At 38.8% G+C, this 16,203-nt stretch overlaps 1 protein-coding gene across 2 annotated transcripts in view; it reads left to right on the top strand.

Moving 5' to 3' along the window:
- The window catches only part of lgr6 (leucine-rich repeat containing G protein-coupled receptor 6), a 272,548-nt gene that overhangs the window by 238,544 nt on the left and 17,801 nt on the right, over window positions 1–16,203 (top strand). For both annotated transcript variants that reach the window (XM_078546677.1, XM_078546678.1), the window contains 5 exons: window positions 4,154–4,222; window positions 5,419–5,490; window positions 7,132–7,203; window positions 8,835–8,903; window positions 9,119–9,190. In XM_078546677.1, the coding sequence (XP_078402803.1) occupies window positions 4,154–4,222; window positions 5,419–5,490; window positions 7,132–7,203; window positions 8,835–8,903; window positions 9,119–9,190 (354 nt within the window). The remainder of the gene's footprint in view (window positions 1–4,153; window positions 4,223–5,418; window positions 5,491–7,131; window positions 7,204–8,834; window positions 8,904–9,118; window positions 9,191–16,203) is intronic.

Here is a 16,203-nt window from a genome sequence, read left to right as displayed (position 1 = left end):
GGCTAACACCTCATGTTTAATTATGCCTGGCTGCTCCTGGCATGCCCTCCTGCACTCTTCATTGAACCAGGTTTGATCCCCTGGCTTGGTGATAACGGGAGAGTGGGGGATATGCCAGGCCATGAAGTTACAGATTGTAGCTAAGTACAATTCTGCTGCTGCTGATGGCCCACAGTGCCTCATGGTTGCCCAGTCTTGAGTTGCTAGATCTGTTTGAAATCTAATCCACTTAGTACGGTAGTTCTGCCACACAACACGATGGGGGGGTGGGGGGTGGGGCGATACTTGGTAATCAGCAGGAAGTTTCTTTGCCCATGTTTGACCTGATGCCATGAGACTTTATGGGGTCCAGATTCAATGTTGAGGACTCCCAGGGCAACTCCCTCCCAACTGTATACCACTGTGCCGCCACCCCTGCTGGGTCTGTCCTGACAGTGGGGCAGGACATACCCTGGGATGGTGATGATGTTGTCTGGGACATTATCTGTAAGGTATGAGTATGAGTAAGTCATGAGTATGACTATGTCAGGCTGTTGCTTGACTAGTCTGTGAAACAGCTCTCCCAATTTTGACACAGAGCACCAGGGGCAGGATTTTTACCTCGTAGGGCAGGCACAGTGGGCGGGGCCAGGAGCGGCCGCAAAACTGACCACTGCCTGCGATTGGGCCCTGACCGCGATTTCACACTGGCTGGCCAGTTAAGGGCCAGCCAACATGAATCACGCGCTGAAGCACTGCCTGGGTGCGTTGGGGAGAGGAGCGCGACTGCATAATTCAATGCATGCGTGGGGGTGCGCTCAATGAAAGCTCCCTGAAGGCACAGAGCCACCTCAGGGAGCTGAGATTTTTAACATTACAAATATAGAATGGAAAAATAAGCAAAACATGCCTGTCCGACGAGAGAAAAATTCTGTCCCAGATGTTTGCGAAGAGGATTTTGCAGGATTGACAGGGCTGAGTTTGCCAGGGTTCCGATGCCTGGGTCCTTGCAGGTGGTCCATCCATTTTTATTCCTTATTGACTTTGCAGCAGTTTTGATACAACTGAGTGGCTTGCTAGGCCATTTCAGAGGGCAGTTAAGAGTCAAGCACATTGCTGTGGATCTGGAGTCACATGTAGGCCAGACCAGGTAAGGACAACAGATTTCCTGAAGTGCATTAGTAAACCAGTTGGCTTTTTATGACAGTCAGCTATGGCGTCATGGTCGTTATTAGGCTTTTAATTCCAGGTTTTTATTGATTGAATCCAAATTCCACCATCTGCCGTGGTGGGATTCAAACCTGGGACCCCTGAGTATTACCCTGGGTCTCCAGATTACTAGTCCAGTGACAATATCACTATGCCACTGGCTCCCCTGCAGCTTTTTTTTTGTCTTTGTCCATTGATTTATGGGCAGAATATCATGGGCTGCACTTGCCTACTTTCCAGAGATGAGCAGCATTACCAGTTGAAAATACCAGACTGCAAACCCGCTCCTTAAGGAGTAGATGGTGGTAAATCAAGAAGCAATGATTCAATTACACCAAGGGAGCAAATTTCTGCTTGTGCCATGTGTAAAAATAAAATTTGTAAACATGATGCATAGAGGCCACCTCCCGACCCCCTTCAACTACTAGTTTTAAAAGGAACCAGGAATGATTGGGCAAAGGTGGAAAATTCCACAGCTTTGAGGTCCTAGGAAAGAGTAAATTAGTGAAGGAAATAGTGCAATGAGTTTGGAATGCATTTGAAAATTTACACAGACTGCAGGGAGGGCCCATAAGTAACCCACAAGTGTTGGCAATGCTACAGGCAAAATTGTGGAACTAGCACTGTTGTTGTATGGGATACACATCAGGACATGTTTAGAGATTTCCCAACTTATTTTTCCCCTCCATGAAATAGATAATCTGTTTGATTCAAGGTATTATTTGAGATCCTAGCTTCTTTTTTCCATTTCCTAACTCAGTGAACACTGCGAGAAAATTCACCCGTGAATAATGGGCAAGAGCAGGACTGGGCTCTGGTCTAAGAGTTTACTGACACTCAGCCTTTGATTGTAAGCAAGGGCTTTCCACCCCCAACCCTCATAAGGAAGCCTTTGGCCTTCAATCTATAACTTGCCCCCAACAGTCAGCTTTCCAGCCTATCCTGGCACAATCCCCAGCCTCTGGAGGGCTCCTCCCAATGGTTACCCTTCTCCCACTCATCAGGGCATGGAGCTGATGCTCTTCCAAGTGCCAAAGACTGTCCTGAAGTGTCCCTAGCTCCCAGCAGCAGTCAGCCCACCAATATTCTAGTCAGGCCTTGCTGGGGTCTTTGGCTGACTCGGCCTCTCCCCATGCTCCTTAGCTCCTGGTACTACTGGGGTGTAATGGCAAGGCATGCACATGACGAATAGCTATTGAGATGATAAAACAAAAACAGAATGACCTGGGGAGTGCAGGGCATTCATGCAATGATATGCTAGCATGAGTTAGCCCCTTCATTAAAGGGGGAAGAATAGAGTGGGTGGGGGAGCGGGGTGCGGTATGAGAATGAGCAATTATAAAGAAATGAATTTAAACGGTTGCACAGAAGTTCATTAATTGCTATTTTGTTTCAAGAGTATATAAAAAATCTTGATCTAACAAAGGTCTAGCAAACTCGTTGTTTGTTTAGCAGGATTTAATTCCAATAAAATTTGAAGATAACCCATTAAGTCCCTAAGGTTAGCTATATCACTAAAAAGTACTTAGTGTCTTCCTTGTATTGTTTTGTTGCAGGATGGTAAAAGCAAGCTATCTTCTAAGGTTTACTTAACTCCATGGGGAAAAGATTTGTTCAGCTTGTGTCAATTCCTTGTGGGCAGGGATGGTCATGGACCATTATCTGCATGGAGCCCTTCATTGATATCATTGAAGCATGCCACACAGGCTGCATAGGCAATGCTGTAGAGCCCTAGCTGCCCTATAGAATCAACAAAAGTCTATACAGCAGCACTAAGTGAATGAATTGCTCCATCCATATTTTCTAAGGAGTATTCAAGTGTCAAATGTTTTCACAGATAAAATAAATGTTGAGCTGACTTTGTGCAATTAATTTTAGTATTGATATGAGTGAAATTTGTAATTATCTTGATTAAGCAAGCTTTCACTATTCAAGACTTAAATCTGAAATAGTTTTTTTCCCTGTTGGATAGCATTGAACCAATGGGAAAAGGCTGTGAGCAACTTGCAACGTACTGTAATAACTGCAAATAACCTGGCATTAATTAATAACTTGACAATAAGCAACTGTTCATATGACAGGTCATTCCTTGCTAGGTTTGTTGCTCACTGCAATATGAAAAGATTGGACAAATATGGGGTTAACAGGGAAGTAAACTGAAGAATATGGAATTGTATGTTCAGCAATTCAAACCATAGATTAAATAAAAATCCCAGTATCTTCAGTAGAATTTAACAAAGTTAAATGCATAAAGAACTTGGGTTCAAAACTATTATTATTCCTTATTTACATTTAATAAGACTTTGCAAAATCCCCAACAAATTGGTTAAAATTGTGCTAATACTAATAATGTATTTACATACGTTGTCTTTTCACTATTTTAAATAAGGTATTTAAATAAGATCCATTTATTTTAAACGTGTTGATGCTTTTGCTAAAATATTAGAAGGAGAAATTTTGCACAAAAGACTTAATAATATTGCACCATGTAATTTCAATGCTAAATCTGTTGTCAAAAGATATTACATCAAAGGGAATCCATGAGCTATACAAGCTCTGAATTTAAAAAGCTGTGGAACATGCATCAATGATTTTTTTTTCTATATTTTTCAACCAGATGACTTAAAAAATGAGACACCAATCCAAACTTGCATCTTGAAAATAACTTATTTTTTTACAGAAATTTATACTCAACATAATTGATTAAATATAGACAATGATATTACTCAATATTTTGTAGGTGACTTGTGATGCTTTAAAGAAAATGTATGTTTTCTGCTTTATCATCTAATTATGCTGTGCAAGGTCCATTTGCATTCTAATAGGACATGCTATATAACTTGGCCTTACAATATTCAAAAGTACACAACACAGCTGTTCTGATGTGTCAGTTCAAAAGTATTCATGTCATGACGAAACCGAATGAAATGTCATAAATAATGTTTTCCTTTTCATTCTTTACCAGAGATTTGAATTATAATGACCTGGTTGAATTTCCTGTAGCTATCAGAACTCTTAGCAAGCTTCAAGAACTGTGAGTATCATTTTATCAATTATAATGAAAAAGTTGCATATAGAATTTAACTGCAAAAATCATCCGTAATTGTATCACAGGGCAAAATGTGCACCTAGCGTGTGTAATATTCCTGAAAACAGCAAGAGGGCTTGTACATTTCCAAAAAAGTGATTCAAAAGCATGCAAGTTCAAATTCTGTACACAATAACTATACAATATATAAAGTAGCAGGGGTCAATGACCCAGTTTAAGGCTGTTACCTCAAAGGTTGAAGATGGCATTTATAAGCCATTCATTTTTAAATCACACACAGAATTAGGTTGGAGCCATGGAACTGACTGCCAAATAACATGACAACATTTCAAAATTCAAATACTTGCTGTCAAAACAATAAACATATTTTTTAACATCACTGTGTGTAATATCCAGAGAGGGGTTTTATCCTGATTTACAGTGATCATTTTTTAAAAAGTACAATAGCCTAAGAAGGAAGATTCCCTCAATAGGCTACATGTAATTAAACTGTAAATCCATTTATAAAGAACAGATTTACATATTGAAGACATGTAATCTTAGTGTCGTGTTCTACAGAGAATGTATGCTAATATAAATCAACAATTTGGATGCAAAATGTATCACACAAACATGCAAGTCACAGCTTGGTAGTAATTTTCTTGGAAGTCAAAAGGCTGAGAGTTCAATCCTGGCACCAGACTATTTTAGGCAGGCACTGAGGGTGCCATCCTTTGAGCTCAGATATAAAACAAGGTCATATATAAAACAAGCCTCCCTATTCCAGTGGTTCAGGATGTATACATTTCACAAAGCATGATTCAAAGAGTAGGGAGTTATTTTGATACCCTGCCCAATGTTCCTCCTACAACCAATTCCATCAAAAAGAAATCCATGTTTTGGGCTTTTGTGAGGCCTTGTTGTAAGCAATAACAGTCACTTCACTTCAAAGTAATTAAATGTATGTGCTGTGCTTTAAAACATGTTTGATAGATCTGGGAAGGCACTGTATAAATCCAAGTTTCTCTGTATGGGGAACAAACTAGACCCTCTTGGAGTAAAATTGTAACTTCAGTAAGATATGTGAAAAATGATGACGTAGTCTCTTTTAAAGAGAACAATAATTGGAATGTGCTAAAATAGCTTTCACTTTGACCTTGACTGTTTTAACTAATTAGATGCATTTCTGATGTGTATTATAGGGGCTTCCATAACAATAACATCAAAGCAATCCCAGAAAAGGCTTTTGTTGGAAATCCCTTGCTTCAAACAATGTAAGTTTAATTGCTACTATCTCATACATTCATTGTTACCCATTCTGTTTCAGTTCGTCTATGTTTGGCATATTTCTGACGATGCTAAACAATGAAATTTAGCCTTGATTATTACTATTTATGGACAAAATTCAATTGCCCCTAATATTGCTGACAGAATTCAATACATTTCAATAAGACAAATAATATATTTTAATGGCTGTACAAAAGCTTAAGGGGAAATAAAATATTTACTGTTCAAAATACTCCCTAGAGAGAAGTGAAATTATAAAAATACCTCAACACTTTGGCTCAGAACATTTATCCAATGAAGAGGTAAACTATACACCTCAGTTCCCACTGTGGTAAGGTAGCTGATCTCACCTGGGGCATTAGCTCGAGGATGCATTTACCCAAATTCGGAAAGTAAATACTGGACAGGTTCCCACTCCTGACCACCGAACTAGTGACCAGTAGAAGTGGTTATGGGTAGTGTTTGGGTGAGGACAAGATTTTATTTGACTGTATGGTCACCATGACTTATCAACACTCACTGTTGAAATTCATATCTGAACAATTATCATTTGAGTGAGGTATCAGATGGTAATCGGTGCCATGGAACTTTATCCCAGAGAGAAAAAAAATGATGCCCTGGGTAAAGAATTAAAGGAGAGAAGATTGATAAGAAAATTATACAAACAAAAGTTAAATTTTATGCTCCAATGTAGACCACTATTTGACTTTATTTGCCTCCAGAGTTACTCTGCTGTAATCATTGACACTAAAGAGTATCCTGTGCAGTTATTTTGATTGGGATTTCAAATTTAAAGTAGCATGAAAGCTGGTCCAGAGCTGAGAGGTTCATCAGAGGATGAACTATACCTTTTAGCAAAAAATATTCTTACTCCTTTTTCTTTTCATATACATATATAAATATATGAAAGTATACTTTATTTTCACAAGGTAATTTAGTTGGGGAATATGTTTATTTTATGAATGTTTAAAACTGTTTTTGGACCTGAGAAATTGCTACTTACATGAGAGGTGAGAACCTGGATCAACAATTAACAGATTAATATTTGCCATAGTAAGAATGCAGGTGTGGACTTAACTACACGCTTCCAAGAAATGCCTTTTATTTATTTTTCTTGGCAGAAACAGCTTCACACGTAACAATTATACTCTTATGTGAGTGAGACAATGCTATTTGGTTAGTTGTTTAATATAAATATATTCAATCAGCTATAATACATATAAACTATTCAGCCACTCTGGGTGGGTCAAGTGCCTTTCTTAGTTAACTCTTTATTATCTTATCCCTATGTCTCGAGACTTCACTTGAATATGTTCTCATTCTGATACCAGGGACCTAACAGATCATTTGCTAATCACTGACATATTGTTGCCATCTAACCTGTTTCCTGGACCTATTCACAAATGTTATTATTAGTTAAAGAAAACTCTCCTCATTATCTGTTGTAGCAGCCACAATAAAACATATGGGTTCATGTCCAATTGTCTGGCTGGTTTCAGTTAATTCTGTAGTACATTTTGTTATTCAAACTGATTCTACACTATGCTCACATCAGCAAAGCAGATGTGAGCTTTGACATTGATGGATGTGGTATGAAAACTTATCTAAACAATTTACTTCCTTTCTAGTCATTTTTATGATAATCCAATCCAGTTTGTGGGGAAATCAGCCTTTCAGTACCTGCCAAAGCTTCACACCTTGTAAGTATGAGCTGAGCCACGTGTTCAATTTCAAAAGTTCAAAAAGCTGATCCAGTAGCTGAAGTAATTGAATGCTTGACTCCCAATCTGAAGGTCTGAGTCCTTGGGGTGTTTGCCACTGGAAACTGTTTGCCTTAGCTATTGAGTTTAGTTTTGTCAGTCCTTAACTAAGGAATGATGCATTATGAAGGCAAACTCAGAGGAAGGAAAAACTGACTCTCTGGGCCCAATTTTAACTCTGTGTAAGTGGATGGGTTTTGAATGAATTAAAATCTCGCCCTTTGTCACAGCACACTTATACTGTAACTCTTTCTGGCCCATCACATAGTAATATTGACTTTGAGTGTAGAGAAGTCCACCGTCTAATACATTTGTAGTTCTAACTATAGATTTATATATGTTAGAGAATTGTGCCAGAAGTCAGTAAAGCATAAAACAATGGTCTTGAAAATGAATCTTAAAGTTCTGAATGTTTGAGGTACTTACCAAGTTTAATTTGTAATGGACACAAGTCTGTAGTTTTCGTGATTTTGATAGAAGGTGCAGAGAATGCTATTGAATTGCTTATTACCCATTATTATACACAAACATATTGACATGCAGCAAAGTCCCTGAATTATTTCAACTGGTCAGGCTGTTTGGACTTTTGAAATATTTTGATGCAAAGTTTATAAAGCAATGATACTAAATAAGTGAATGGTATATGCATTATAAACTTGTTAAATAACTTTCTTCTCAGTTTATAACAGTGTCACTTTCATACAACACTCTGCCTTCAGATGCAATGCTAGGATATAAGTGTTACAACAAATGGAAATTTTTACTCCATTGGCTTGTATAGAAAGAGAGAGGGAAGAGCTGACATTCAAATAGCATTTTGCATGACCTTAGGACATCCCAAAGCAGTTTGCAGCCAACAAAGTACTTTTGAAGTGGTGTTGCTGTTGTAATGCCAGGAAGTATGGCAATCAAATTGCATACCAAAGTCCCTTAAACAGCAATGAAATAAATGACCCAAAAATCTGTTTTAGGTATGTTGGTTGAGGAATAAATGTTGATCAGAAGACTGGGAGAACGTGCTTGCTCCTCTTCAAATAGCGCCTTCCAACTGAAAGAGCAGGTGGAACATTTTTTCATGTATAAACCTTCTCCCAGAACTTGAGAAGACCAGTTGCTATGAAGTTGCCAGCCAGGCATTTCTGTCTGCATGGGGTTGTATGCAAAGCTACTTCTAGTTTCTCAATTCAGCACGGAGTATAAATGACGTGAATTTGAAACACTGCTAGTGCAGTATAAATAGGGTACAAGACATTCATTAAACCTGTGAGAGCAAATGGTCCGTGAAAAAAATGTAGCCAAAGAAAACCAAATTAGGAAATATGAAAGGGAAAATGTTTAAATTGTGAACTACAAGAAATAATTTTGTGAGTATTAAATTGATAATATGTTCTGTATAAAGCAATTATAATTGGGAAAATAAATGAAGCTTATTCAAACACCCAGAAAGGATAGTATAATTAACTACTTTAAGTGTTATGGCGCAATAATTACAAACTATAATGTTATGTCAGTTTTTTTTTCCTTTTAAGTAATGCATGAAGAAAGTAATGGATTTTTGCTGTCAATTCCAGGTCACTAAATGGAGCAACTGAAATAAAGGAATTCCCGGACCTTAAAGGAACAACTAGCCTGGAAATACTGTGGGTAGCAAATTTATGTTTATCAAACTTAGATTCTGAATGAACAGCAGGCACCATTTTGCTGCAATTATTGCTCTTTTCTTTTGATGGCATTCATTCATCACAAATTATCCATTACATTGTCAGTTCTGTCAGTAAAAATAAAGGTCATGTACTGAGGAACTTCTCGCATGCCTAACTCCAAATAATGGCATAAATTTTCTGCTTCTGGACAGGACCCTAACTCGAGCTGGAATAACCTCACTTCCCAGGGGTCTCTGCCAACAGCTACCAAACCTACGAGTACTGTGAGTATGGTTTAGTTCCTGGTTATATATGCATCTCATCATTAATCCTCAGTGAAACTCTCCAACGCTACTTCACTGTGTGGAAATAAAGCAGTAACTCTGCTTCGTTCGACAGGACGGTGAAAATTTGATTTCAAGAAACATTCTTGATGAGAAATTGGTAAATCTTAAATGACATCCTAGTGCTATATCTCATACATTACATCTTAAATGAGCCAGGCTGACCTCATAAATTCCATTCTTCATCCTCACAGAGAGGATTTTCAGGATGATTATTACAGATTTATGAGGAGGGATAAATACAACTCACATAATCCACTGAATAGTATGAAAGAATGCTCCAAGCTTGTTTTTTGTGCTTTTTAAAGTCTAAATGTAAATACATTTATGGCCTAAATAAAGCATTCATTGGTAAACTATGATATAATTTGACTTTATGATTTTTTAAAATCTAGAACAGAGCTGTTGAGTATTTCTTGAAATCAAATTTCTGTCATTCTGTATAGTTCAAGAATCAACAGGTCCTACATCACTCCTGGAATAAATTCCTTATATAAAAGAACTCTCCATTAGTTACCCCTTGAATGTTATTCATGCAATTTCAGCTTGATAAACTTGCAGTGACTGACTTAAAGTTACACTGTGGGATGATTAAATGCCAGGGTTTAATGTTTTCATATTTAATCCCTTAATCCATTATGTTAACAGAGGCATTATCCAATTTACCTTAAAATATCATCACAAGTCACTGACACTGACAGTTGATACCAGCATAATGGCTGATACAAAATTGAATAACACTATCCCATAAAACGAACAATATATAAAACAAAAGAAGGTACATTAGAGCAACTTCAAGTATGTAATTTAATCTTCCATGGAAAGTAACAGGTATAAAAATTCATGCTTTAGTATGATGGTTAATGATGTCATGTAAAGACTTTAATTATAAGACTGCCCTGCAATTATTTAAGGTTATATTTGTGTGAGAACATAATTTTAAGAGAAATTGTGATATTTTTCACTCAAAGTTAAAAGGGATATTTGACGTTATGATTTTTCATTTTAGCAGAGAGTGTTAGTCTCAACATACCTAGATTTGATCACAAACAAAAACTTATCAGAGGCTAGGATGAACTAGATGATTTGTGGTCAACCTAAAAGCACATCAAACACACTGACATAAGTAGTGGGAATGAATGTGCTCAAAGGGAAAATCCTTGGTTGATGATATCAGGATGGATCATTGTCATTATTTCAGTGAACAAATGACAGTTTCAATCTTCCCAAATTGTTGCTGAAGGAACCCTTAAATGTTTCATGAAAAGACATGGGCTACTTAATAGTGGGTGCAGTAGTTCCCTTTTAGGTATCTCTCTTAAAGCTTCCTGAGTTTCTTCACAGTGTGAAGTAGTAATTTCATGAGAAGGCATTATCTAGGTTTTTTTTTTCAGTATGATTATTTGCGCATCTGAAATATTTCCTTAATATCTGATCACTTCCAACTGCTTAAAAAAAATTTAAAAATTGGATGGCAACACAAGATATTGGCCTAAAGGATGTCAATATGTATATTATGGTTGACAGCCCGATTGATTGTTTGAAATGAACAGGTACAGTGAATATGTTAGATGTCCGGCGGTCAAAACATCACATATTCAAAGCCAGGAACATGTCTACCATTCATACCTTAGTAAATCTAAGGTGGTGAGGGTGCATTTTAAGGGAGAAATACTTATTACAATAGTGATAAACAAAAGGTAAAATGTTTCTGTTTGTTTTAATCCCCTCTTTAATTTTCTGCTTTCTTTCTTGCTGGTGACTCATTCTGGGTTATGGTTCCATCAGTATGAGCTAGTCTCCATTTCTTAGCCTAAGTACTGAATAGAAACAGTCTGTTCAGCTGTGAAGGAGTTGAGCCCAAAGATATTCTACCCTGAAGTCCACACATGCACACGTTTTGAGTGGCGGTGGGTGGAGAACAATCTTCATTGCTTAGTTTTTGTCCCCCTTACAGCCCTAAAACACTTAGACCAATTGTAACAGGCCAACTGCTACCCTACCTGAGATCAGCTAGCTCAGCATAGTCAAGATGGGAACTGGAATTCTTGTGGTTCTGCGTCCTTCAGTTCCAGACTGTGCAGTGCACTTGTTAACTGAGCTATTACAGAAGCTGAAAGAAAATATTTTTGTGCCACTAAACTGTTTGAAAATGCAGTGCCAATGGCCAGCAAGCACAGATAACCAAATGACTGAAATACCTGGCATTCAGTTAACAGGCTGGGACTGCATGATTAGATTGTATTAGTATATCAATGATTTTCTTTCAAACCATGAGGCAGGAAGTAAACAATTCCCCCATACTTGGAATATTTTCTTCACATATTGATATCTACTTTGACAAAGATAAGTTCACATGATACTGATATACATTAAAGTGTCCTAATGGCAACAGTATTTTAGTTTTGTCAGTGTCAAAATGGATATTTTCGACATACATCAATTGGCAATCAATTGTGTGACAGCTTTACATCAATAACTATGTGTATTAATCACCCTGTCATTAGAATGTGATAAAAATTTCAGGAGTTTTAGAAATTATACATAAAAGTTTATAATCACTGTGAAGAAATATTATAACAAAAATTGATTTTATGGTCTATTTAATGAAGCCATGCATCCTACAGCAGTTCACAGAAATGCAATCAGGCAACAATTAACACCCAATCAAAGGAGACATTATAGAGGGTTGGAATCAGTGGCAAGGATATAGAGTTTTTGGTGATGGCCAGAGATGATGGCTTCAGTCTTCATCATGGGGCATTATTTGTTGGAATCAAGTGAGGACAATGAACTGGACAGTGGAGGAGGATGGTAAGATTGACCATCTCAAAAGCTGCAGAGATGTCGATAAGAAAGAGATGGAGTTGTGCACCACAATCACAGAAAATTTCATTTGTGACTTTGAGTAGGGGTCTTTAGTGCTGAGACATGGACAAAAATCTGATTGGAGAAATTCAAAAATTGAATTGTGGGAAATATGGACACAGATTTGAGATGTAGCAACTCATTCAGGTGTTTTTGAGAGAGTAGGGACACTGGAGAGCGGCATAGTAGACAAGGTCAGAAAGATTAAGGTTGGATTTTTGAGAAAAGGGAAAACTTTGGCAGTTTTGAAAGGCAGGAGGATAGTACGTGAGGAGAGGGAACCATTGAAAACATATTAGCTAGCTTGCGAGCCAGAAGGGGAAGTTCGGTGGTCTGCAATCTAGTACGAATAGAGCCAAGAGGGCAGAAGGTGGGTTTCATCCGACAAGTTGAGATTCAAGAGTGCATATTATGCTGGTGATGCTAAAAACTGGGCTGTATAAATGTACAATGATTTTAATCCAATCCCCAGATCATAAAAGTATACACAATGCAGTCCCTAGGTTGATAATTAAACCAAATGATGCCCAGTTTCATAGCATTTGCTAATGTCCATTATACTGATCTGTATTATAATAAGTGACAACAATAACCTCCTTTACATATATTTTTCTCTAAAATATCAAATATTTTCACTGAATACCCATTCATTTTACTAGGTGTCAGCTGTCATTTATTACGGTTTTTGCTACTGAAAATGATCGATTTATATCATGTGAAACGGAAGTGATTCATATCACTCGCAGAAGTGTTTTGTATTACATGCAATACTGTGAAAGAATATATCCATGCTTTGACACAATATAATATTTCAGAGTTAGGTATGATAACTGGAATGTAAGAGATATAACATATAACTTTAACCATAGTGTAAACTGGTAACTGATGATTGGCTGCCAGTTAAACACCTCATTTGACTCCCTCATCAAGATTAAAAGTTATCCTCTTTCTGTCTTTGACTGCAACTTGCTTGGGATACTGCCCCAAATCTTCCAAGGAGCAACAATCACTGTCGGATTGCCGCTTCATTTCTACTTTTCCGCGCAACACCAGAGCTCCTGATTTCTGGCCAGGATTTCCAATCCTGGCTTCTTCAGAAATGCAAAGTGTACCTTTAATCCAACTGCTTCCTTGTGGCGCTGGATTGTCGGGCAAAGACAAGCCACTGCCCCTTTTTTACGGCACTAACTGCCGTTTTCTGGTAAGTGTTCATGAACCCTCTGAAAAACTGTGACATTGAAACAGCTTTTCAGTATTTTAGTGTCTAAGTGATTGGGCGAGTAAATGGGTGAATGTGTCTGTCGGTTGGGGGACAAGGTGGGCAAGGTAAGTGGGTAAGGGCTTTGGGTGGGTGAGGTAAATGGGTAAAGGGGCAGGGCGGGTGTGATAAGTGGGTAAAGGGGGCAGGGTCAGTGAGGTAAATGGGTAAGGGGGGAGGGTGGCAAATGGGTAGGGTGAAGAGATTGGGTCAGGTAGGATCGGGGGAGCCGGTGTGTCAAGGGTGAGACAGGGGTCAGGGACGGAGCCGGGTGGTGAGGACAGGGGGAGTCGAGGGGCCTGGGGTGGGGGGCTCGGACAGGGGTAATTGAGAGGGTGGAGGAGAGAGTCAGAGTGGGGGGGTGGGGTGGGTTAGTGTGATTGATTGGGGTGTCAGTTATATAGTTACCCAGCTAGACTAGGATTTTTCGATCTAACACTTCCTGGGTAAGTATTCAGGTGAATAATTCGGAACCATCAGAATTCTTCAATTCTAACTCAAAGTCAGAGACATTTTCAGAGTGCCCTGGAGGACAGGGAATTAACAACTGGAAATTCAAACTTCACCCGCAATTTTCACGGAGTAAGTGCATTGGGACCTCCGAGGAGTCCCAACACGTATCTTAAGAAGATACATCCAGTCTCTGCTGATCTGGAGACTGGAAGAACTGGGCCATTGATGCTTAGATGATCTAATTAGCTTGTACAGAAATTGCATGTATTTCACTACTGTCTATGAAATATCCTGTACTTATTTAATAAGCATTTCAGATCAATGAGGTTTGTTTTGCATGTTACTGTACAGATTGATTTCATATTGTAGTCATTACTTCCTCTTTATGGGCCAGAAAACTGACAGCGGCAATATTACCAATTCCTATGTTAAAATAACCCCAAGCCTATAATGTTGATGGCTACTATTGGTGTGTCATAGGAACATACAAAATGGGAGCAGAAGTAGGCCATTCAGCCCCTTGAGCCTGCTCTGCCATTCAATAAGATCATGGCTGATCCGTTTTTGTTTTGAATTCCACATTCCCATCTACCTCTCATAACCTTTGATTCCCTTGCCTAACAAGGATCTATCTACCTCTGCTTTAAAAATATTCAATGACCCCCACCTCAACCTGCCTTCTGAGGAAGAGAGTTCCAAAGTCACGCAACCATCGGAAAGAAAAGAATTCTCCTCATCTCTGTCCTAAAAGGGCAACCCCTAATTTTAAAACAGTGCCCACTGGTTCTGGACTCGCCCACCAATGGAAACATCCTTTCCATGTCCACCTTGTGTTGCAAGATCACAAGATAATTTCAGGCATGGAAAGTCATTCGGTCCAGCTGAACTCATCCATCCAGGGAGATCCTAATGCCACCAACTCCCCACCCTTCCCTTGTCCCCAACACCATTGCAGCATCTAATTGTTTCTTGACCAGTTTCAGAGCTTTTACTTCTATAACTTTACTCAGTTTCCTAGGTTTCTTTCAAATTTGTCCTTTGCTATTTCAACCACTCTTGGAGTATGTGTGTGATATATTTTTCTATCCCATGTGTAGAACTTTACACTTCTTTGCAAAAACTTTCATCTGTCAATGCTGTGCCTGCTTACATGTCTTGTTCAAAGCATTCTGGAAATTCTGAACTGCTCTCCTGATTTCACTGCCCCTCCTAGTTTGGCAACATTTGTAAATCATTTTGCTTTGAGTTTCCTGATTGAGGTTGTTCATGTAAATTAAAAACAGTTGTGGTCTCAATCACTGAATTTTGAGGTCACCCGCTCTGCAGTTCTGCCCCTCTCCCTCATGCTGACATAACTCCTTGAACCAATGGGGAGATGGTGGCGTAGTGGTAATGTCACTAGAGTAATAAACCAGGGGCCAGCTAATGCTCTGGGGGCATGGGTTCAAGTTCCACCATGTTAGCTGGCAGAATTCAAATTCAATTAATAAATCTGGAATATCAAGCTAGTCTGAGTTGTGGTGACTATGACAACTATCACTGATTGTTGTAAAAACCCACCTGGTTTGTGAATGTCCTTTAGGGAAGGAAATCTACATATATATTATTGAGCTTGCATAAGACATTAGTTAGACCTCAGCTGCAGCACTGCCTACAGTTCTGAACACCACACTTTAGGAAGGATGTAAAGACATTGGAGAGAGTGTAGAAGAGGTTTACGAGAATGATTCCAGGGCTGTGAAACTTTAGTTATGAAGATGGATTGGAGAAGTTGGGACTCTTTTCCTTGGAGAAAAGAAGGCTGAGAGGAGATCTGATAGAGGTATTCAAAACTATGAGGGGCCTGGACAGGGTAGAAAGGGAGAAAATGTTCACACTGGTAGAAGGATCGAGAACTAGAGGGCACAGATTTAAGGTAAATGGTAGAAGAAGAAATGAGAAAAAACTTTTTCACACATGCCTGAGAGTGTGGTGGGGGCAGGTTCAATCAAGGCATTGATTATTTGAAAAGAAACATCTAATGTGCAGAGTTACAGGGAGAAAGCAGGAGAGTAGCACTAGGTGAAATGCTCATTCAGACAGCCAGTGTTTAACGATTCTGTGATTCTGATCCTTACGCCTAACTGGCCTACATGTGACTCCAGACTCACAGCAAAGTGGTTGACTCTTAACTGCCCTCTGCCCTCTAAAATGGCCCAGCAAGTCACTCAATTCAAGGGCACTTAGGGATGGGCAACAACTGCTGCCTCTGCCAACGACGCCCACACCCCTTAAAAGAATAAAAAAACAATGTTCATCAGGGTAGATTTTCAACTTGCCGCCCGGGTGTAAAAACGTCATCGCAGATCAGCACCTATTAAAGAAACAGCACGAT

The sequence above is a fragment of the Cetorhinus maximus genome, chromosome 8 (genome assembly GCF_964194155.1).
Source record: "Cetorhinus maximus chromosome 8, sCetMax3.hap1.1, whole genome shotgun sequence".
NCBI lineage: Eukaryota > Metazoa > Chordata > Chondrichthyes > Lamniformes > Cetorhinidae > Cetorhinus > Cetorhinus maximus.
Note: the sequence above shows the minus strand (reverse complement) of the source record. Positions and strands in the feature narration are given on the sequence as shown.